General features: G+C 40.4%; 1 protein-coding gene across 11 annotated transcripts; it reads left to right on the top strand.

Annotated features, from left to right (window-relative positions):
- On the top strand, nucleotides 1–23,259 carry LOC124269679 (fibropellin-1-like). Of its 11 annotated transcripts, XR_006896570.1 has the most exons (13): nucleotides 1–108; nucleotides 526–639; nucleotides 2,049–2,159; nucleotides 6,415–6,525; nucleotides 6,874–6,984; nucleotides 8,184–8,294; nucleotides 10,364–10,474; nucleotides 11,433–11,543; nucleotides 12,096–12,209; nucleotides 12,495–12,608; nucleotides 18,947–19,027; nucleotides 20,761–22,228; nucleotides 22,260–23,259. XR_006896570.1 is itself a non-coding variant. In XM_046704712.1 (12 exons), the coding sequence occupies exons 1-12, from the start codon at nucleotides 9–11 to the stop codon at nucleotides 20,946–20,948; spliced, it is 1,377 nt and encodes a 458-aa protein (XP_046560668.1). In that variant the 5' UTR covers nucleotides 1–8; the 3' UTR covers nucleotides 20,949–23,259. The 11 variants fall into 11 exon arrangements, 10 of the variants coding, with proteins under 10 accessions (XP_046560668.1, XP_046560675.1, XP_046560672.1 ...); XM_046704712.1 differs by having other exon boundaries at nucleotides 20,761–23,259; XM_046704719.1 differs by lacking the exon at nucleotides 526–639 and having other exon boundaries at nucleotides 20,761–23,259.
- Nucleotides 23,260–24,098: the final 839 nt, after the last annotated feature.

Raw genomic sequence — 24,098 nt, 5'->3', positions numbered from 1 at the left:
GCGGCTGCATGGTGGACCCATGCCAGTACTCCAGTAGCTGTACTGACCTGACGACCCTGTACCAGTGTGACTGTGTCAATGGATCGGGAGGAGCTCACTGCGAGACGGGTATGTAGGCAGTATCTATGATGCCGTGTCTTTGCAGATGTGCTCTGCATTGAGCTGGCATTTAACTTCTTTCTAAGACTATCTACACAGATCAATTGTTTTACCTGACTGTTTATTGAATGATGAGATGGTAGTGTACATCTTATCGCACTTGGTACACTTGCTGACATAGCGCTGAATCTCACAGAGAAGGTTACTTTCGAAATGTCATGCAGATGTACTTTGAGATAAGCGTTAACACAACAGGAACTATGTTCATAGATGTTTTACAGACGTACACGTGGAAATATTCTGTCTTTGTCAGATTGATCTGGATGGTTTAACACACCATTGCTTTGAGTTCTGTAAGGGCCATGCGGCTTTTCATCACTGAGGTAGAGTCTGTTGGACCTAACTACTGTTATGGTGTCTTTCCAGATGTCGTCGATAGCTGTGCTAACAACAGCTGTGTACACGGTACCTGCGTGGATCAGCTGGAGTCGTACAATTGTACATGTGCTGAAGGATACAACGGTAGACACTGTGACACAGGTGGGTGGTACATAGCATAAAGTTGCAAGTTATGTCACACAAACACATCCAAGTGAGTGAGTGAAATTGAGCAATATTCCAGCAATGGGCGGGGAACACCAGAAGTTGGTTTCGCACATTGCACCCATGTGGGGAATCGAACTCGCGTCTTCAGAGTGACGAAAAAACTTTTAACCACTGGGCTACCCCATTGCCCCAAATCTAATATCGAAATGCTCAAGAAAAACGGTGAATATATCAATGTACAGTTAGTCATAGCATATTGCCGCATGCTGTTATTCATATAGTATGACCAGAAATTATTGAGAATTTTAGGAATATGTTTAATTGGATTTCTAGTATAAACAACCTTGACCAGCTACCAAGTGTTTGCTTTCATTCAAGGGGATAACCCGTTAATCCTTTTTCATTAGTTTGTGAAGAGTTATCCTCCTTTGTTTACTTGCTAGCAGACGACATTTTCAGTGATCCTCAGTATGGATGATTTAGAGAAGAGGAAGTTGATTTTAGAGTATTATAACAAGGACATCAAGATCAGCTAAAGTGATTTCAAAGTAGAACAGGCATCCCTTTGTCCACTGTTTATCGTGTTTTGAAAATATTGCAAATGGATACGGCATTTAGCACCAGGGAGGCGCAGGTAGGCCAAGAAAATTGACTATCGGTGACAGGAGGCGGCTTGGTATTCTTGTTTCTAAAAACAAACGAAGGAGTTTAGAAAACTTAAGGCTGGATATGATTGATAGAGGAACTGTGGCTGTCTGTTAGGAGACAATTAAAACTGAGCTGCATGCAATGGGTTGGCTTCGGCTTATCTGTGTTAGGGGAAGGTTGAACAACGCCCCTCTGGAGTATTTGAAGGAAATGTGAACAGTGAGGGGTACAGGGCATATATATCTCGAGGGACATTTACTTCCATCTGCTCACGTGTTCTATGGAAATTGTTTGGATTTTCCAGCAGGACAACGACCCAAAACATCGTTCAAAGCATTCACAGGCCTGGTTTCGGACCCAAAATATGACATTATTAGATTGGCCAAGCTATAGCCCTGGCCTAAATCCAATAGAAAATGTTTCGGGACTTATGAAGGAAAGTGTCAATAAGAAAATCTGACAAATATTGCTGAAATGAAAGAAAAGGTGGTCCGATATTGGGACAGCATGGACCACGACTTTCTAACTTCTTTGATCAGGAGTATGATATGCCCCGCCGCATTGAAGCCTGCATTGCTGCCCATGGTGACTTGACAAAATACTAACTGTTCACTGTCTTTGAATCTGGAGTTATGTTTTGCTAATATTCACATTTAATACGTGAGTAATGAGTGAATTTCTTTTTAAAAATTACAATCTTTAAGTTCTCAACAATTTCTGGTTGTACTGTAAATCCTAATATCTACTTGTTGTAGATATCGACGACTGTGCAACGAACCCATGTGTCAACGGTACCTGTGTCGACCACGTCAACAACTACACCTGTGACTGTGCACCTGGGTACACAGACTGGAACTGCAGCACAGGTGAGAAGTCTTGATGCAATAATTTTCAGCATTGGTCTAAAATATTTTCACCCGCTATATTTCTAGGGTCGGGCATTTAGTAAACCTACACTTACCTCTGAATTCATTCCCGTGGTTCTTGCAATCGAAAATTAACCCGCCCTGGATAGTTCATGCATATTTTACCGAACAAACAGCGGAAGAAGAAAAGGGAGGGAGTATGATTACCTGGAAATTAAAACCGTGGGCAGTTTTAAAGGATATCAACACATCCTGAAGACATGAACAGTGGCCATGTAGTTTTACCGTTTATCCCTAAAGATACTGTTATAGTGGGAACCCCGTTGGTTAGGACACCGTGGGCGATCATTATTGGGATGGGCTAAATCTATTCAATGCAAACATTAATGTTGGTCTGAATATATGGGTATCTCGACATGAATGGACGAGGTTGTGCCACACATTCCTGATCAATGACCCCAGCAACTTCAGTGGAAAGGTACATCATTTTCACATCAGAAGGTGAAAAACTGAAATTACTTGAATTATTTGCGAACTCTTAGTTTATCGACAAAATATGACAATCAAATTGTTCACGTGAAGTAGAGTGTAGAATGCAACGGAATCCTTTTTCTAATTTAACGTGTTAATAATCAGGATTTCATCAAGAAAGTGCAGATATTTCTTAAGAGTTTAGAAGTCCTCAATCCGACGACAAACATGCAGACTGAGTGAGTGAATTTAGATTTACGCCGCTTTTAGCAATATTCCAGCAATGTGACGGCGGGGGACACCAGAAATGGGCTTCACACATTGTGCTCATGTGGAGTATCGAACCCAGATCTTCGGCGTGACGAGCGAACGCTTTAACCACTAGGCTACCCCACCGTCCCTCTATAACTGAAGATAAGGAAGTCCTTAGTTCCGGATGAAATACGTGTATTTATTATTCACCAGTTACAAATATCACTGTTTTATATATCTGCAATGTTATTACCGACTGTGTAATAACATCGCGTGCTCCCGGAACTATTTGCACTCGGTCACATGACCAAAGTTACGTGATCAAAACAAAATATCTTCTGTCATACACAACGCATCTCGAAGTCGCGATATTCAACTGTTCTTTGCCGGGTTGCGTGTAATAGCATTTATATTTTTTTAATTTAATGTTATGATGGCGTAATGCACTCGTTCTGAAAGTTGAATTCTCTGAGATATTATTTTGGTAAGGCCATTAATAAGAAAATATTATAGTTTCTCATAATATTTTCCCAAAATTATGGGTCAGGCGGGCGGATTTTATTTTAAATTGTATTAGTTTTATGTCCCAAACCCCGTGATTTCTGTGGAAATTTTCACCTTTCTCCGATAGGTTTTGGTCTTGAAGGCTCCACTTTGTCGTGGATTAAATCATATTTATCAAACAGGGGCCAATCAGTTGTGGTCGGACAGTCACAATCTAGATGTCACAACATGGATTATGGTGTGTCACAAGGTTCGGTTCTTGGGCCGGTTCTGTTTACTGTGTACACCACCCAACTAGGCCATGTGATTGATAATAATTTGTCGATCACCACATGTATGCTGACGATACTCAGATGTCAGACTGTTTGAATCTTGATGATAGACAGCCACTGGCTAAATTAGAATCATGCACCATCCACATTGCATCCTGGATGTCAACAAACAAATTAAAGTTGAATCAAGATAAAACAGAAGCTATGCTTATTGTTACGTATGCAGTGGTGACGAAAGTAGGTGTTACGCACCTGTCTGTGTGTCACGAAAGTATACCATTTGAACCAGTGGTTAAGAATCTGGGTGTCTTGATGGAGTCCACGTTGAGTGTAGATTGTCATATACAGGAGCTATATCGAAAATGCTATTTTCATTTAAGAAACATCTGCAAAGTAAGGCATCTTATATCCCAGGAAGCTGCCGCTGCATTAGTTCGAACACTGGTATTCTCACGCCTGGACTATTGCAATAGCCTACTGTGTGGTGTGTCACAAGAATCTCTTTCAAAGTTACAAAAAATACAAAATACTGCAGCCCGAATTGTGTGTATTGCTCCAAAGTTATACAGCCAATTCTACTTATGTGAACTTGTAAGCCAGTATAATCCAACCCGAACTCTCAGATCCCAGTCCCAAATTATGTGCACAGTGCCTAGATACAGACTAAAACGATTTGGATTCAGATCATTTGCCTACCAATCAGCTGTTCTATGGAATTCTCTGCCTGAAGATCTCAAAACAGCCCCAAGCCTGCTCTCCTTCAAAACTCTCCTCAAAACGTTTTATTTAAGAAGTACTTTGTCTAGACTCTCACCCAAATAACTTTACTTGTAGCGCGCCATGAGCATACCAGCTGGCGTGCAGATTGGCGCGTTACAAATTCAACCATTATTATTATTATTAATATCAAAACTTAGAAGTGTGAAAAATGCATGCACATTTTGAGAGTCAACGTTGCATTTTCTCTTGTGTAAAATATAAAAGAATCTTAGGGTTGGGTTGAATTTTTTGACACACACACACACACACACACACACACACACACACACACACACATATATATATATGGCCTAATGTTGGATGGGTGATAAATAAAATACTAAACGAGTGCATGGTTTGGTATCTAAATCTCGCTTTGGCTCGTTAGATACGACACGATTCACTGGTTTCATAAATATGGTGTTACACGAGACATCGTTTGGTATTCTCTTATAAGAAATCTATTTAGCTACTAGTTATGTACTACTTTTGTGTAGCTTGTATAATATGGGAAATTAAACATAAAGACATATCGTTTCGGGCACACTGCATTGAACGGAGTTCATACGACACTTAATTGTCTGATACAACTACACTTCAGGAATAAGCTTCGGTATTGCAGTTTGGCCATTCTTGTAAATGAATCAGTCCTGTATTAGGTGGTAAAAGCCACTGATTATGTCCCTTCAAACAGAACCGGTCCTATCCCATTGGAACATTGAACCAATATAAATTTATAAGACTGTGTATTGGCAAATACATCGTATTGCAAGATATTGCAAATCGGGTACCGGTATTGCGACACGTATTGCGATATGTTGGAAGGTAAAGTGTTTGACAATGACTTTTACACAATTTATGACTTTTTATTGTTATCCTTGCTGTTTTGTCAATTAATTACGAAGGGAAACGTCAATGTGAATTAAGTACAGTTCACTCTACCACCATGTATAGTCTAATAAAGCACACTTTCGCTCTGAACGATTATAATTAAAACACGAGGACGCTCGAGTGGTAGAACGAACTGTATTTCTATTCTAAGATGCCAAATATAATACTTACCGAAAATTTAATAAATTTAAGGAGGGAAACAAACAGAAAAACGACAGTGTAGGGGACCTATATCAACAATCCTCGTTCAGTGCTAATGATGCGCCTTTCTATCAGGGGCGTAGCTACCATTATGAAAAACAGCCTGGGCTTAACTATGAGTGTTGTTAGGACGGTTGTGCAAGCCCTCAATACTATCTAAATATAAAGCTTTGCAACCTATCGGGCTTACACGAAAACATTGGCTTGCTACGCGCCTATATTGACGCGTCTGTAGTCGTCGAAAAATATAAACGTAATGTTACCACCAGTGATGTTCGCCGAGTGAAGCAACTGCTAACAATGAAACGGGGTGCTACAGAGTACTTTACTGTAGGAGGTTGTACGAGGCGATGACAACTGACATCGTGACGTCGGTTACCAAGGCTACGTTCGATTACGAAGGGCAGCCACACGTATTGCGATATGTTGGGAGGTATAGTGTTTGACAATGAGGTTTACACAATTCATGATTTTTTATTGTAATCTATGCTGTTTTGTCCAGACTAAAATGGCGCAGTGACACCAATAAGTTTACGTTATCGTCTGATAAAGTACTGTCGGCGCCTTTGATCTTTCACGGAAGCATCTTAGAATGTGTGGCTTTGAACTATAAGAGATAATCACAAAATATTCATATAATTTCAGACGATGTATTTAAACCAAATATTGCATCATGAATCGGTATACAGGTAACACCGTGTAGTCCTATACATTTACCTTCTTGTTGCTACATAAAACACTGTAGATATGGACAAGTACACAACCGCCCCCATGTACAGGACAAATCAGGATACAGAACATGTCCATAGAACACGTGACTATCACCATGCCTGAACTCTTTTCTTGTATACATTATGGCTTAATCCAATCTATGTCGTGCATTTCGGTTATGGCTTAACTTGTAGATATTGACGACTGTGCAACGAAACCATGTGTCAACGGTACCTGTGTCGACCACGTCAACAACTACACCTGTGACTGTGACCCTGGGTACACAGACCGGAACTGCAGCACAGGTGAGAAGTCTTTTTCTTTCTAATCCTCACCATGGCCAAAATGAATGCGACAAATGGAAGGAAGAAATATTTGGATCTATACGCAATACATTGATATAAAAGCAACACATGTTTTGCTGTAACGGAAACACTTGCAGTGCCTTAACTGATTGCCATAACACACGTGGCAGCATGGGTCATGGGTGCCGAACATGTTTTGAAATGCATCGCACCTGCATTAATGACCTACTGCATGCACCTACTTACAGAAATATGTATATGATGCAAGTGCACGTCTACAATCATGTCATCCTATATCTACATGTACACTCTTCAAAAAGACATTTCGGTTATTGATATGACTTGCAGATATCGACGAGTGCGCAACGAGCCCATGTGTACACGGCAGCTGTGTCGATCACGTCAACAACTACACCTGTGACTGTGACTCTGGGTACACAGACCAGAACTGCAGCACAGGTGAGAAGTTATTTTCTTCTTATCACAGAACGGGAATGGATTTACGCAGGTCCTGAACAATATGCCACGTCCATCACAAAGCTGTCACTGAGTGTCACTAAATATAAGTGGGCCAAATTGTGCAATATTACACACGTAACGGAGTGATCCCTTATTCTGTGTGTTATTGAGTGGTAAGTGAGTTTAGTTTTACGCAGCTTTTAGCAATACTCCGGCAATATCACGGCGGGAAACAGCAGAAACAGTATTCGCAATGGGCTGTATGGAATGTATGTAGGGAATCCAACCCGCTTTAATCACCAGGATGCCCCACCGCCCCATTATCTATAACTAAGTGGAATTTTCGAGCCCTGGGGGAACACCAGAAATGGGCTTCACACATTGTGCTCATGTGGGGAATCGAACCCAGGTCTTTGGCGTGACGAGCCAACGCCTTAACCATTAGACTACCCCTCCGCCCCACGTGCAGACTGAAATTTATTTAGGTACCAGTTAACGGCTTCTATAATGTTGGAAAAGCAACATGAAGACATGCATCTTTTTAGGCACACGGCACTGAACTAAGTTCATATGACAGCCAGTTGTCTCATTCAACTGTCATAACACGTCAAGAATAAGCTACCACCCTGCAGCTAGGCCAATCTTGTGAAGTAGCTTGTGTTTGATGGTAAAGGCCCCTAACAATGTCCCTTCAAACAGGACCGGGCCTATCCGGAAAATTAAATGTTATGGTTCTGATAACAGCAATCTCACCATATGGCTGGCAAGTAAAGGATTCTGATTTTGTTTTTACACAATTCATGACTTTTTATTGCAATGCATGCCTCTTTATCACTTAATTAGGAAGGGAAACGTTAGATGTGAATGTATAGCTTTGAACTTAAACCATAAGAGATAATCACAAAATACATATATTCTCAAACGATCTATCTAAACCAAATATTGCATCACGAATCGTTTGAAAAGCGAATTGCGGTATACCGGTAATACCGTGTAGCCCTATACATTTACCTTCTTGTCGCTACATAAAACACTGTAGATATGGACGAGTACACAACCGCCCCCATGTACAGGACAAATCAGGATACAGAACATGTCCATAGAACACGTGACTATCACCATGCCTGAACTGTTTTATTGTATACATTATGGCTTAATCCAATCTACGTCGTGCATTTCTGTTATGGATTAACTTGTAGATATCGAAGACTGTGCACCAAACCCATGTGTCAACGGTACCTGTGTCGACCACGTCAACAACTACACCTGTCACTGTGACCCTGGGTATACAGGCCGGAATTGCAGCTCAGGTGAGACGTTTTTCGTATTTCACACAGGTTTAATGTTCTCTATAACACTGGTAGCAGGCACCTCATTAGTAAGGAGATATGCACGGTGGAGAAGGCACAATTAACACTAGAAACTGTTTAGAGTTACTGTTACTTAGGTTTGCTTCTCACAGAATATTTAGATAACGCTAGGATGGCCAAATCTGCCGCTAATTCGGCCAGTAGGACGCTTGGCCTTTTGACATCTAAATACAAATTGCTTGGTGGAATGGAATATGGTACGTTCACAAAACTGTATGATACAATGGTTTGGTCCATCCTGGACTATGGTTCATGTATATGGGGCTCTTATAATATGTCTTGTATCAATGCTGTCCAAAATCGTGTTATGCGTTTCTTCCTGGGGCTTAAAAAGTATGCCCCAAATCAGGCTGTCAATGGTGAAATGGCATGGATACCCCCAGTTGTACGCCAGTGGGGAAGCACTGTAAGATTTTATAAACGTTTCTGTAACTTGCATTTTAGTCGTATTACCAAATAAATATTTTTATGAAGTGATCGAGGGGCGATCCGCCGTAAGCGCAATTAAAAATTCCGCATACATACTAAGTTGTCGGAATTAGGATTAGCCTATTTTATCCCTGTGAATAACTGGTTTAATATACATTTTATCTCGTCAGTGCTACGAGCTGGGTTGTATCAAAGGCATGTCGCGCAGTGGAGATTAGAAAGTATTTTAGAGCCACAAGGTCCGTCAGAAAAGGGAGATAATAAGCTGAGACTGTATTCTACTTTTAAGACATGTTTTACCCTAGCATTTTATGTCTGTCATAGCATCCCGCGAGCACATAGAATTGCATTACCAAAATTTAGATGTGGTACAGCACCAATCAATATTGAACTTGGCAGATATGCCAACATTCCTCTACAAAGAGAGAACATGTTTTAATTGTGTGAATGTAGGGACGATGAATGCCACGTTTTAATTTGATTGTCCAGTGTACAGTGTGGAGCGAAAGAATCTAATTGATAATTGTCTTAGAGAATTTGCCTCTCTCTCTCTCGTTAACACTTCTATTCGTTTGTACAGACAATTATACATCCTGGTACTATTGATTAATTAACAATGAAAGTGTTACATATATTTTTAGATATTGACGACTGTGCACGCAAACCCATGTGTCAGCGGTACCTGTGTCGACCACGTTAACAACTACACCTGTAACTGTGAACCTGGGTATACAGACTGAACTGCAGCACAGGTAACGGTCCTTACCCATCTCACGCAGTTTCTATGTTTAGTATAACCCCTGACAAACAAGACCACGTAAATTCGTAATGGCATGTAATTATAGTAAGTCGACCTCAATAGAAACCATTGTTAAATATACCTGTAATTTGTATCATATTTATCATATATAAACCGTGTGTTGAATACCCCTGGCTGTACCTTCAATCAGAAACCGATTCATTTCCATTTCCTACATTATGGCTCATTAATAGGTTGCCTCTATGTACTGATATTTACTTGCCAATCTGGCTTTAATAGCTACTTTACTATTGCCTATAAGAATTGTGTCCTGGGCTAGCCATCACCATATCATCTGTAAACTATAAATTGTACACTGTATCTTTTGTGGTTTTAAAACATGTTATTTTGTATCTTGCTTGTTGTTTAACACTACAATCAGCAATATTCCAGCTGTGGTAGCAGTTTGTAAATACTAGTAATCGGCCGAGACAATCCAGTGATCAACATCATGAGCATTTGTGGTCTGCGGGTCTGACCACCCGATCCCGTTAGTCGCCTCTTACGACAAGCATGGGTTACTGGAGACCTTCTTCACGGGTTTAAAATAGATGACCAAGAGTAGTTTGACACAGGCTGTTCCCTGACTGCTGGATTTTGCCCCTGTTTCTGTGTGTACTGTACAAAACAATATCTGAGATTCATGTCCTCGTGTTCATAGATGTCATAGAGGTCAACACAGACTGACCATACATCCTACACGCACATAGCCATACATGAACACATCCACAATAATGCCAGCAGACATGTACGATAGCATTCATTCATAACGTAACTGTAGACATCGACGAGTGTGCAACGAAGCCATGTGTCAACGGTACCTGTGTCGACCACGTCAACAACTACACCTGTGACTGTAAACCTGGGTACACAGACCGGAACTGCAGCACAGGTGAAGTTACTTTCTTCTTATCACGTACAGGGGAATGGACTTACGCAGGTCCTGAAGATTATGCAATATCCATCACAAAGCTGTCACTGAGTGTCACTAAATATAAGTGGGCCAAATCGTGCAATATTACACGCGTAACGGAATGATCCCTTTTCCGTGTGTTACTGAGTGGTAAGTGAGTTTAGTTTTACGCAGCTTTTAGCAATACTCCAGCAATATAACGGCGGGAAACAGCAGAAGCAGGTTTGGCAATGAGCTGTATCTGTATGTGGGGAATCGAACCCGCTTTAATCACTAGGATGCCCCTCCGCCCCATTATCTATAACTAAGTTCACATAATTTCAGTGCTAGACATTAATTTCATCCCAGCTGAGGACCGGTTATTAGGAGGAATAAAGGACACGTAACATAAAATTATGTTTTCTATAATTAGCTTCTCAACAAAATAATCATTTGAAGCAGAAGACCACGTATATTCATGTATGACCACCTATCTTACATTCGATATGAGCTCGCTAACTAGATTGTAGAACCGGAAATAACCCTTTTCTAAAAATGAAAACTTAAGAGTTCATTTTCTGCACTCTGTTTCCTTTAATCCTCATCTATTGGGGCGGAAAGATTTACTGTTTGTATCATATGTGAAATGAAACAAAATTCAGCAATCAACAACATGAGCATCTACGCATTAGGGACACGAGGGTCATGTGTCAACCAAGTCAGCGAGCCTAAACACCCGATCCTGTAAGTTGCCTCTTACGACAGGCATGGGTTACTGAAGATAATTCTATCCCGGATCTTCACGGGCACTTCTGGGTTGAATAGAAGGGGCGGCCAAATAAATTCATAACCATGCATATACTGAAACCTTTCTGCGTTGTTAGAGATGTCAAGAAGACGTAGATCAACACATGATGGTCATATTACAGATATATGTGAATAAATGATATGATTGTAGATATCGACGACTGCGCAAAGAGTCCATGTGTCAACGGTGCCTGTGTCGACCACGTGAACAACTACACCTGTGACTGTGTACCTGGATACACAGACCGGAACTGCAGCACAGGTGAGAGTCTGTTTCTAATCATGCAACAGGAACGTATATACTGCGATCATGCACAATATGCCCACATTTTTCAATCACCTAATTGTTACCAATTATCATAAAAACACACCACGTGAAGTGAACGTGCGACATGATTTGCTTTGCTATGATAATGATGGGTTTCCATTATTTGTCATCAAATTAGTACACATCCAAAGCAAATCAATGGCACTATGTTATACTTGTGGAATTCCACTGACATATGTCCTTCCAATCATGCAACAAGCATCAACACGATAACGTCAGCCCGCACACGGCAACACTGACGAACCAGTTTCATGGTCTACAATGTCCAAGAACTGCGTGGCCTCCAAGATGACCAGATAAAAAAAACCACATCGAATATTTAGGGGATGCTGTTCACAAAGTCTGCGAGCCGCCAGCAACAGCCCCCTAACCTCAAACAGTGGGCACACACACTGCAGGAAGAGTAGGTGAACTTGCCCCTGGCCAGAATATACATCACACAATTCCCCCTCTATTGTCTCATCAGTTCATCTGTGCACGTTTCAGATATTGACGACTGCGCCAGTAGCCCATGTGTCAACAATGGCACCTGTGTTGACATGCCCAATGGGTACAGATGTACTTGTCCTGGTGGCATCAATGGCACAGATTGCGAAATAGGTATCCTTGACTTTCAAAATAGTCCAGCAGTTTTGTTTTGGCAATGAGAAAAATGTCTTTGTATCTAATATACAGTATTACGTTCTTTCACCATGCGTCGTAGGAATATAATCACTTCCAGATTTGTGGTGCTTATCAGACATACAGGTGCACAATAGAAAAGACGGAAATGGAATATGTAGAAAGAAAATCATGAAAAGAAGGAAAATCGATTATGCAAGAAAACGATGGCGGCCTTTCTTTAAATCAGTGATTTTATGAGTAACATTAAACATCGTGTTGCAGGCGGTGATCCTTGTGTGAGGAATCCCTGCCAGAACAACGGGACTTGTATTGCTAGAGGCAGTGGTTTCAACTGTTCCTGCCAGGATGGGTATGAGGGAGACATCTGCCAGACAGGTACGTAATGCAAACAACGATCCTCAGTTCGGCAATGATTGTCGGAGGGTCCGCGTTATGATCGCATTTTCCCAAAACAGATTGACGCTGAATATAAAGTCTTCAATTACCTCGATTATCTACGAAATCAATTCCAATAGTCGTAAAGGGATGAATAGTGACCGTGAGGTGTGCTCTCACACAAATGTGAGCAACTACACTATACAGTTACAACTACATTTTATGAAATGCTGTTATAGCAGAATATAGGTTATTCACATAAGTAACCAAACGTGTAAGATTATATTCATTATACTTGAACCTGGATAGAATCGTCGAATACATCACCCATCATAAAAATCGTCATGTTCAATCAAATGGTTTGGATATTGACAGTCGATAGAAATCTATTTTAGCACGAGTTAAGAAAGGTTAAGAGGGCATTTATCTGCAACTGAGGTCACCCGAGCAATAGCAACAACACATATACAATGTGTGTGTTATGTGGCGGTGGGGTAACCTAGTGGTTAAATCTTTCCCTAGTCACGCCAAAGTCCTGGGTTCGATTCCCCACATCAGTATTACCGGAATATTGCTAAAACTAAGCTGACATTACACACACATAATGTAGAATAACTCTACAATTGCGGAACACCATCTTTCTGGCGATGGAAGCTTTATTGTTTTGGGTGGCATCCAGGTTGCCCAAAGAACTAATTTTCTGGCCATCAGGCGGGGAACCATGACGTACGTTACACAGATGAGACAGTATTTCCCAGCCACACCAAGCTGGTGCTAACACCGAACAGGAGTCGGAACGGATGTATCTCAGACCAGCAATATTACATTGGACACGCTCTGGAACTCGCCGGATAGCAGTCTGACTGAATATGCATGTCCTTCGGTGACGTATTTATTGCCGCCATGTTTGTCTCCAAGCACTGCATCAACATGAGTAGGATTTGCGGGAGATTAGCAATGCATTCCTCATTTGGTGAATGCCAAGATGTGTACAAACCAGCAGTCGTGCAAACGTTGGGCCGTTCATGGCTGCTCATGGTCCAGACCTCCAATTCCAACATGAGTGGCCATTGAGATCACCTGACCGTACTCCCATCGAAAACCTATGGGATGTGTTTGGAAGAAGTCTTCCTGCCTTGAGACTTCAATCACAGAATGTTCAAGAGCTGGGCGCAGTTTTGGTACAGCATTGACGCAGGTTATCTAATGCTGTGTTCAACTGGAAGCCAACGTTGCTTTGCTGTTGTGACAGCGAGAGGGGTCAACTGAACAAGCCCCAATACAGATGGCTAGCCCATGTGAAATCCAAAAGTGACCCAATCCTGCAACTGTTGCTTGTGGAGGGTGCGCCAGCGCACCATAAGGCCTAATCCTGCTTTAGTGTACGCTCATTATGTTCATAAACCAGATTTATCCACAAACAACACACTTTGTTTTGTATGTGTATGTTTGGGACATAAAGTAACACATGTGAAGTGGGTTTTTGTTTAGTGTACATTACTGAATCTGGTAAAGCTGTCAACAAATGGATGATGTGAAGCAATTATCTGAATTTCCGAATGTGCCTGAAACACATTTTACAGGACGTATTTCATCAATAGTGTGCATGTACACGTTTCTGGGTGCTATTATATTTCAAAGACTTTTTCAAGTCACGTTTGGTTATTGTGCGCATATCTCTTTGCTATTATTCAATTCATTAATTCTGCACTTACAGTACTAAAACATTAGCCTCAGAATAAAACGAGTTGCTTTACTTTTGCTAGGAGCGTATATTTAATACTGTAAGGAGTGCAAGTATTAAATTCTTAATGTACGTTTTATGATTTTAATTTAGTATTTAGAAACATCAAACTGGTTAAGCCAACGCTGATAGAATAACTGCTCATACAATTTAGGTTAGAAAAGGTGTCTTTTCTGCTTCGTCAAAGACATACAAAAGAGGAAAAATACATGGAAAAACATGTTCATAGTCATACGAAATGTCTGCCAAAAGCAGAGTCAATTGCCTGATTGTGACTACGTCATACACATGAAATAACTATATGAATCGCTGTTGAATGGTACATGAAGTGACGTGTGATTTTCGCGAAATGTGAGCAAATCCTGCATCAATATGTCATCCAGATGCACACCAGATCACAAACAGATGCAAAGGCATTTAAGTCTATTTAAAGCACGATGACAATTGCAGGAATTTTAGCTGGCATCATTGCTACTAATGCGTCAAGTCCGCCTGCCTTGAAACCTTTGGATAGCTTTACAGAGGTCTTGAATGCTGTGTTTGATCACACAACATTGGAGTAATTCACGGTATGCTCTTTAAGATCGTCGCAGAAAGATCAAGCTAGATTATAGAGAAAAGGCTGCAGGATTAATATTGCTGAACAGAAACGGAACGTTGACTAGTGGAAATTTGATGGCAGCTCTTTTGTCAAATGGTCTTCAATAAAACATGTTGATAGACAACAGAATTCCCTCCGAGAAATTGTAGAGATCCAGTAGCAGAAACCTGGCTGTGTTTCAAATTCCCAACAAGACGTTTCAATAAATTATGACACAACCGTAACGCTAAAGTTATATCTCTTCACTGCACAGTTCCGGACAAATAGAAGTTAAAATAAGATATCTTGTTCCGCATCTCTTGAGTATTAAGACAATACTAGACCCAAGCTGCTGAGGATCTTATATAGTTACTTTTATTAATGCGTGAAATGTTATGCCAAAAGACGTATCGCAATGCAACATTTAAACTAAAGATCATTACATAACCGATCATTTTTTATTCATGTCAGCGCAGTTATGGCAATAACGTTTAATAAGTAATACCTAATGGTACCCAAGGGGTATCTCAGTTTTCACAAGTGTATCATTGCTTCGTATCACTGAGAATTCAGAAATTCATTTATGATTGCCACAAAATACACAAGGTATTCAACTCAGTTTCAGGGAGTAAATGATTATTGTATGAAGGAAGCTATAATGAATGCATCTACTTTTGACAGTTTGATTCACAAGTCTTATTAAAAATATTCTGTTATGTTTACATCCGCAGGGAATACTCCCAACAGATATCAACAACTGGTGCAAGAACGTTGACTAAATAACTGATTGCGTCCACTAAATCCACCAAATCTGATTAGAACATGACTTTGAAGGTCTATTAGCATATATATGTTGTTTCTACATGACATTCTCATTTCTGACGACATATTATCTGTATCAGAGAGCCATTATTGATTCAATAATTACCACTTTATAGGAAATTAATCACAGGTGAGCTGTTACTTCACTGTCACGGCGAGGTAGGCAGCATGATAACAAGATATATGAAACATGTGACATATTTTTACCCGTGTTATAAAAGATATTTTTAATGTTGATTCACTGGTCAATATACCCAGGTTTCGACCTGGAACGATCTCTCATTATTTGTGAGAAATGAAAATGTTCCAACGCTCTCTGCAAACAAACATAAATATTCTGAAAATATACTCTCCCAAAATAGAAACGCATATAGGAATTTCAACTGTATTTTTATGTTTATTTTGAAACATCTTGTAGGCTTTATGACTCAATGAAGTATAGCGAAATTGCACACTGGGAATGCAGACCTATTCGTCTTTGGCACCAACTCGAGGAAAGCCAGTTTAAGTGTAACATGGAGACGTGTGGTGGCGCTGAAATTAATACCTCGTGTGACCACCGTGGGCATCCAGAACTGCACGGCATCGCCTCGGCATCGAACGAATAAGTCTCAGAATCTCGTGTAGCCCAATCGCAGCCCACTCTGCCTGTAGTGCCTGTGCGAGTTGCTGAAGTGTCTGGGGCTGAGGGTTACGGCGTCGCACCCGTCTGTCCAGGGCATCCCACAGATGTTCGATCGGGTTTAAGTCCGGTGATCTTGAGGGCCAGGGGAGCACATTGATGTTGTGGTTCTGGAGGAAGTCTCTAGTGTGACGTGCTGTGTGGGGCCTGGCATTGTCCTGTTGAAACAACTCCCCTCTGGCGATCAATGATTGAAGGAGGTGTGGACGTAGGATTTCGTCACAGTACCGTTGAGCTGTCAGGTTGCCCTGGATCATCACCAAATCACTTCTCCTACGGCAGGTCATCGCTCCCCACATCATAACACTTCCCCGGCCGAATCTGTCCACCTGGGGAACGCAAGCGTCGGCGAAACGTTCACGTCGACGTCTGTACACCCGCATTTTTCCATCGCGTCGTTCCAAAAGAAATCGTGATTTATCACTGAACCAGATTCTACGCCAAATCGGTAGGTTCCAGGCCTGAACGTTGGTGCACCATTGAACTCGATGTCGACGATGTTGTAGTCGAAGCACAAGGCCAAAATAAGGTCTTCTGGCACGTAAACCAGCCTCTCTCTACCTGTTCCTGACGGTCTGTGCAGAAAGCCTCCTCAATCCGGGTATTTGTCGGGTATCTGTCGGGTATATTGGTCGCCGTAGCTGTTCGATGACGCAGGTGATGTACCCGGATGTAGCGATCCTGCGCCGCAGTGGTCACTCGAGGTCGCTCACTACGAGGGGCATCTGCTACCGCATTCTGCCGGCGATATCTCTCCCAGAGCCGTGAAATGGTGCTTTGGTGAACATTCATGCGTCGGACAACTGCACGTTGAGACTGGCCAGCTTCAAGCAAACCAATGGCGATATGACGGATGGCTTCACTTAGACGTGGAATTTTGCGTTCGTCAACAATATTCCAAATACAGTGAATAATCGACAGACAGCGATCAACCTTTTATACCCATCATTGAGACTATCTGATCCCTAACTTTCACGTGCATTGCATGTGAATTGTGTATTCTGTAACACTACACGCCGAAAGTGAAAATCATCCTGTTAAATACGGGTATTTTACGGATGGTGCGTTTTGTTGTGATGTTTCAAAACATAAGCACCATAGGACTCATAAACAGAGCAAACCTTTTGTAAAATGAATCACGTTTTAATTCATTGCTACATGAAATTGCTATGTTCATGATGCGTTTCTTTTTTGGGAGAGTATATTATAGAGATGACAAAACTTTATGTATGATCAACTTCTTTATTTCGATTTTGATTTTGAAGTTGATCATTCATAAAGTGTTGTCATCTGTATACCACCAACTTCTAGCATGTCACTCAAACAAATGAAAATAGTATGTCATAAACATGAGTGGGAATGGAAACTGTACAGACGTTTTGAAAGCGCTTCATCAATGTTCCATCCCCGAACCTTTTTGAAGCAAATTCGACCAGTTTCACAAATCCTGTCTACGGAATTACTGATTCAGTTCCATTACACTATAACCGTATCAACAATGAAAACCATTTATGCCGATCTAATAACCAACGTGATACTTACGTGATATACAGCATTTCTATTGGACAATAAACTTGGCCCTTGACCGGTACGGAGGATGTTTGCCCCTTTTGAAGTACAACATTTTCGAGGCAACCGAGATAGACCCTTCTATGAAGAATTTAAAGTGTTCCAGGTGACCCTCTGTCAAAATGTTTTGGGTCAAGTTTGGAACATTCAAGGCCTCAGAGTAGCTCCAACAGTTCCAGCCTTTTGTGTTTACATTTCATAACGCTAAAGGTACAATCGAGCATGTTCTGTTGATCACGATTTAAAAGTCACACGACTCTTGCTCAGAGGCTGTTCAATCAAGGTAGCAACACCCAAGTCCCAGTAAAGCTTTCAAAACTTTCGTGAAATTTCAACAATCAGTGACCAAAACGATGTCCGATGCAATTCACTAATTTGACTGGTACCATAAATATGTTCCGTTGTTTTTCATAATTATTTACAATTGACGTAACTTTGCATGTGTTTGTGAGGGATGTTACCAAATGGCCAGAATATACAAACAGTTGTGTGAACTCTTTACTTTGTTTGAGTTATTCGTAAATAAATGCTCATGGCATATACCAGCAATTCTACTTATGTCGGATGTTCTCATGGTTGTGGAACGGATTTATACTGTTCAATAGTAAGGGACAACTGGCAAAAATTACTTTGGCACTTAAGAACTGTAGCTAACGGCTTGTAGAAAGCTGGCTGACGAACGATTGAAGACCTAACTCGGTGCCTTCGGTGCAAGTGACAGTCTGCAGCATACTGCTTGGAGTGAGTGAGTGAGTGAGTATGGTTTTACGCCGCTTTTAGCAATATTCCAGCAATATCACGGCGGGGGACACCAGAAATAGGCTTCAAACATTGTGCCCATGTGGGGATTCGAACCCGAGTTTTCGGCGTGACCAGCGAACATACTGCTTGAGATTAAATGTGTTTGCATATGTTACGAAACTACCTAACTTCGTTTTCAGATAACTTTATCCGACCAACCACTATCAACACTGCCCTTCCGACCAACATTAAAGCATTTCATAAAAAGGCAGAAAATGGTCGTAAGTATTTTTCTTAAGTACCTAACAAAACACTAACATTTATGTGGTTAACAAATTTATCATCGAATTTATGTGGTAAGCACATTTTCCACCTAGGTTTGTAGCGCACTTCTGCCTATAACCTACTGTCCACTTTTAGTATAGAGGTGAAATTTAGGATCATTCTGAAAAACGAGAAAACACTTCTTTTGGTTAGGGGTAATTATGAACCATTTTTATAGTGAACCAAACTGGTTGGTTCAAATACTTGTCACTGGGTTGACAGTGGGTTCAAATGTCAGTAAAGACGAATATCTTTATCAGCGTAAATGATTTAAATTTAGTCATCATCTGATAGCTTCACATGAATCAAAACGACCTGACCAACCACGTGGAAATGTGTCCTGAGTTGACGTCGGGACCACTGGAAATGGGACGCTGGTCCTCAAACGTAAAACTGAGATTGAACCTGTTCATGTTAATGATTCCGGGCGACTCATAACGTGTAGCTATACATGCGCCACCTGACCTAGTGAACACTATAGTCTGTTTGCAGTGAAAACGTACCGATGAATTTCGCTTTAAACAAAAATGTACACCAAATAAAGTGAAATTAAGTTTGCGAATGCTCATAATTTTACCTTGCCAATTGAGCATTTAAATCTCAGAATTTTATTCACCTTAGGATAGAAGTTGTTTAACAAACGAACATTGTTTCAAATCGCTATTATTGGTATGTATTACAAGGGGGTATATGCCAATTAAATGAAACCCCGAGAACAAGAAGGGTTGGTTGTCATTTTGACACTTAATTTTGATAACAGAAATATTACCAATACTTTGAATATAATTTAAGTAGGGTAATATCCTCGTAACTCTCCATTCGTTAAAATAATTGGCCCCACCGGGGCCTCGGCTCCATTATTTTTAAGGAATGGAGAGTTACTAGGACATTACCCTCTACAAAATATTCACTTAAGTTAAAGGAATATCCCCTTTATATCAAGCAATATGTCATCAGTCCCAGCTTATAACATTTCCTGATCACCTGGCAGAGTGTATACTAATCATTTCATCGTAAAAGTGGTGAAATCACTGTTATTGGTAAGTGTGTAAGACAGAGTAAAATATCGTAACGTTTTAAATGTACAGTCATGTTTATTGGCTGATCCGGTAAGGTCGACACGATAAGCAGAGTGTGTAGGACAGAGTATTACCATCGTAACGTTTTGAATGTACAGTCATGTTTATTGGCTGGTCTGGTAAGGTCGACACGATAAGCAGAGTGTGCACGACAGAGTATTACTATCGTAAACGTTTTGAATGTACAGTCATGTTTATTGGCTGAATCGGTAAGGTCGACACGATGAGCAGAGTGTACAAGACAGAGTATTACTATCGTAAACGTTTTGAATGTACAGTCATGTTTATTGGCTGATCCGGTAAGGTCGACACGATAAGCAGAGTGTGTAAGACAGCGTATTACTAACGTTAACGTTTTGAATGTACAGTCATGTTTATTGGCTGATCCGGTAAGGTCGACACGATAAGTAGAGTGTGTAAGACAGAATATTACTAACGTTAACGTTTTGAATATACAGTTGTGTGTATTGGCTGATCCGGTAAGGTCGACACGATAAGTAGAGTGTGTAAGACAGAATATTACTAACGTTAACGTTTTGAATATACAGTTGTGTTTATTGGCTGATCCGGTAAGGTCGACACGATAAGCAGAGTGTGTATTTAAATTTCAGCTAATGGGGAAACTCAATTCGTAAGAGGCACTGTCTCAGCCTGGCCATACAAGTCCGAGGATATGGAGTTCCTGGAAGACTGTGTTATCACGTGCAAGCAGGATGTGAAATGTGCCTCTGTGATCTACATGGACACTGCATCTACCTCACGTCGCTGCATTCGCCTTCAAGATACTCCAACAGGTTAATACAACTGCAAACGTACCACGACATACCCCTGATGGCATTAATACAGTCCCTAAGAGTAAATTCAAAACAATGGTAAAACTGATCATTTGGGTTCACATCCAGAAGTCTATGACATAAATTCTTTGAAATATTTTTATGCTTCTCATTTAGATATTTGTAAGTTACTACAAGTATATCTTTCGCTCCTTATTGTTTTTTAGTCTAACTGTAAAACATATTGTATTTTATCCAGTGCTATACTGTAGCCTTAGCTGGTATATCGTCGTTTAATGAACTTTTAATAATTCGTTTTACTTTATACCGGTTCAGAAATGTGTCCTTTTAAAGAAAGTACTTATAACATATGATAATATCTGTGTGAACTTGTGAGATAGAACATTGTTTATTTTAGCCAGATATCATGGATATTCAAATTGCCAGAACGATGTTTCAAATGTAAACCGATGTGTGTACAGTTGCACACACTATTACCAAGATGGGAAATGTAGCGTCTTCAGATCAAGCTCCTTTCATAATGAATATTTCAAAGAGTGATAATCCCAGAATGTTACATCAAAAGGATAATGTTGACCTGAAACAGAGTTTTCAGTGTTACTGATTATTTACGTTATGAGATGAATTTTGCAAAATCAGTTTGATATTATTACTATAATTTTGGCTAATTTGACCTGTCTAAAGTTTTGGTAATATATAAAATATGTTTCATCAATATCAGTAACTTCATAGATTATTCACTATTGACAGTTGGAACAATGACCTCCTGTTTTGTATATCGTATGATCCATAGTGACTGTATTATCCAGCTATAATTTAACTCCTTACTGCATTACACACTGTTGCCTCTAACTCGAGTCTTCAAACTGCTCTACCCATCGAAGTCTTTTACTCGGGTCTCCATACATACTGTATTACGCACTGTTGCCTCTAACGCGAGTCTTTAACTGCTCTACCCATCGAAGTCTTTTACTCGGGTCTCCATAGTGTATTACGCAATATTGCCTCCAACTGGAGTGTTTATATACTGCTTTACCCATCGAAGTCTTTTACTCGGGTCTGTATTACACTGCTGCCTCAAACTCGGGTCTTATAGGGTCTCCTTCGTCACGATATGGCTGAGATATTGCCGATGTGACGTTAAATATTAACTCATTCAATTATAGGGTCTCCAATAAGTTTTTGATTCTCCATACTGTATTACACACTGTTGCTTCTAACATGGGTTATTATACTGCCTTACCCATCGAAGTTCCCTTGTTAGGTCTCTACGCACAATTACCAGGTCTCCATCCTGTTTTACGCACTATTACCAGGTCTCCATCCTGTTTTACGCACTATTACGGGTCTCGATCCTGTTTTACGCACTATTACCGGGTCTCCATCCTGTTTTACGCACTATTACCAGGTCTCCATCCTGTTTTACGCACTATTACCAGGTCTCCATCCTGTTTTACGCACTATTACCAGGTCGCCATCCTGTTTTACGCACTATTACCAGGTCTCCATCCTGTTTTACGCACTATTGCCGGGTCTCCATCCTGTTTTAGGCACTATGACCAGGTCTCCATCCTGTTTTACGCACTATTACCGGGTCTCATCCTGTTTTACGCACTATTACCAGGTCTCCATCCTGTTTTAGGCACTATTACCGGGTCTCCATCCTGTTTTAGGCACTATTACCAGGTCTCCATCCTATTTTAGGCACTATTACCAGGTCTCCATCCTGTTTTAGGCACTATTACCAGGTCTCCATCCTGTTTTAGGCACTATTACCAGGTCTCCATCCTGTTTTACGCACTATTACCAGGTCTCCATCCTGTTTTACGCACTATTACCAGGTATCCATACTACAATGACCAACAAAGTCTTTTACTGATGTCAATTCAGTCTATCACTCATTATGGCTCTTATCAGATCATCAGAGGCATTATATAAAACCAACTCTCTTTTCTTGGTATTTGCTTTATTATATCATTTGATTAAGTAAGAAATATAGCCACAGAAAAGTCTATTTCATGACTAATTGGTAAGCATAACGTTTTTCGTCCCTGACAGTGAAAATGTAAACTAATGATAACTAACATTGCTACCATAGGCAGTATTTCTGTTACACCCGATCGAATTCAGGGATTATAACGACAGTAAACATGGCATATTTCAGTAATATCGAATTCATGAAAGCATACCATTTTTCATTCAAAATATGTTTTGACGACAGTAAACATGGTAAATATGTACAGGTAACCGATGAAAGAAATACCCAGTTGTCTGTTGTTTATATTTACATGCCATAGATATTGTCTACATACTTATTAGAATATGTTATGTAACAGTGTGATGCTGACACCTGGCCCTTGTTTATTTCTCCATAGAAACAAACTTAAGTTTTATGCGAATTTCAACGTGAGTTTGACAAACTGAAACAGATGAATTTTTAACTCAACTGTATTTTTAAAATAAAAATGCCCACACAGACTTACGTAATCTATCAACCACACTCAAATTGTCCACTATTGTACATTTAAATATCGATTACATTTCATTCTGGGAAATACATTTTCCTGTGTTTTCTCAAATGTGATTAAAAACTCTAACTTAAGTCTAAACTCAAAACTCAGACTTAAGTTTGTTTCGAGAAATCGGGGCGTGTTGTCATCACTGATTATCGGTGATACATGTATTGTACGCCACTTTTAGCAATATTCCAGCAATATTACGGCAGGAGACACGAGAAATGGATATCACACATTGTACCCACATGGGGAATCGAGTCCCAGTCTTCGACGTGACGGGCGAACGTTTTAACCACTCGATGAAAGAAACAATATATCAAAGCAATATGTTCTGGTAGAGATCGTGGTGCTGCCACTGACAGTGCTCCAGATTCACCTGTGTTGATGATATTATTCGGCTGCAACTGGATAACCGCTAGATTAATCGTATTCGTTTTGTCTCTGGCAATCATTCGTGTTTGATATTTCATTCTAGTAATTAGTTCCTACACATAGTAAACTTTACTATGGTAACTTTCAGAAAACAAGCATACAGACAGTTCTCTGACGCGCGACTTGTTTTCAGCGTGGTGCATTCAGGTGATAAATTCAGTAATTCAGAGTGATATCCGCTTCTAACTTCTGACAAAGGAAGTAAAT

The sequence above is a fragment of the Haliotis rubra genome, unplaced genomic scaffold (assembly GCF_003918875.1).
Source record: "Haliotis rubra isolate DU_JTF1 unplaced genomic scaffold, ASM391887v1 Scf1463, whole genome shotgun sequence".
In the NCBI taxonomy this organism is placed as follows: Eukaryota; Metazoa; Mollusca; class Gastropoda; order Lepetellida; family Haliotidae; genus Haliotis; species Haliotis rubra.
Note: the sequence above shows the minus strand (reverse complement) of the source record. Positions and strands in the feature narration are given on the sequence as shown.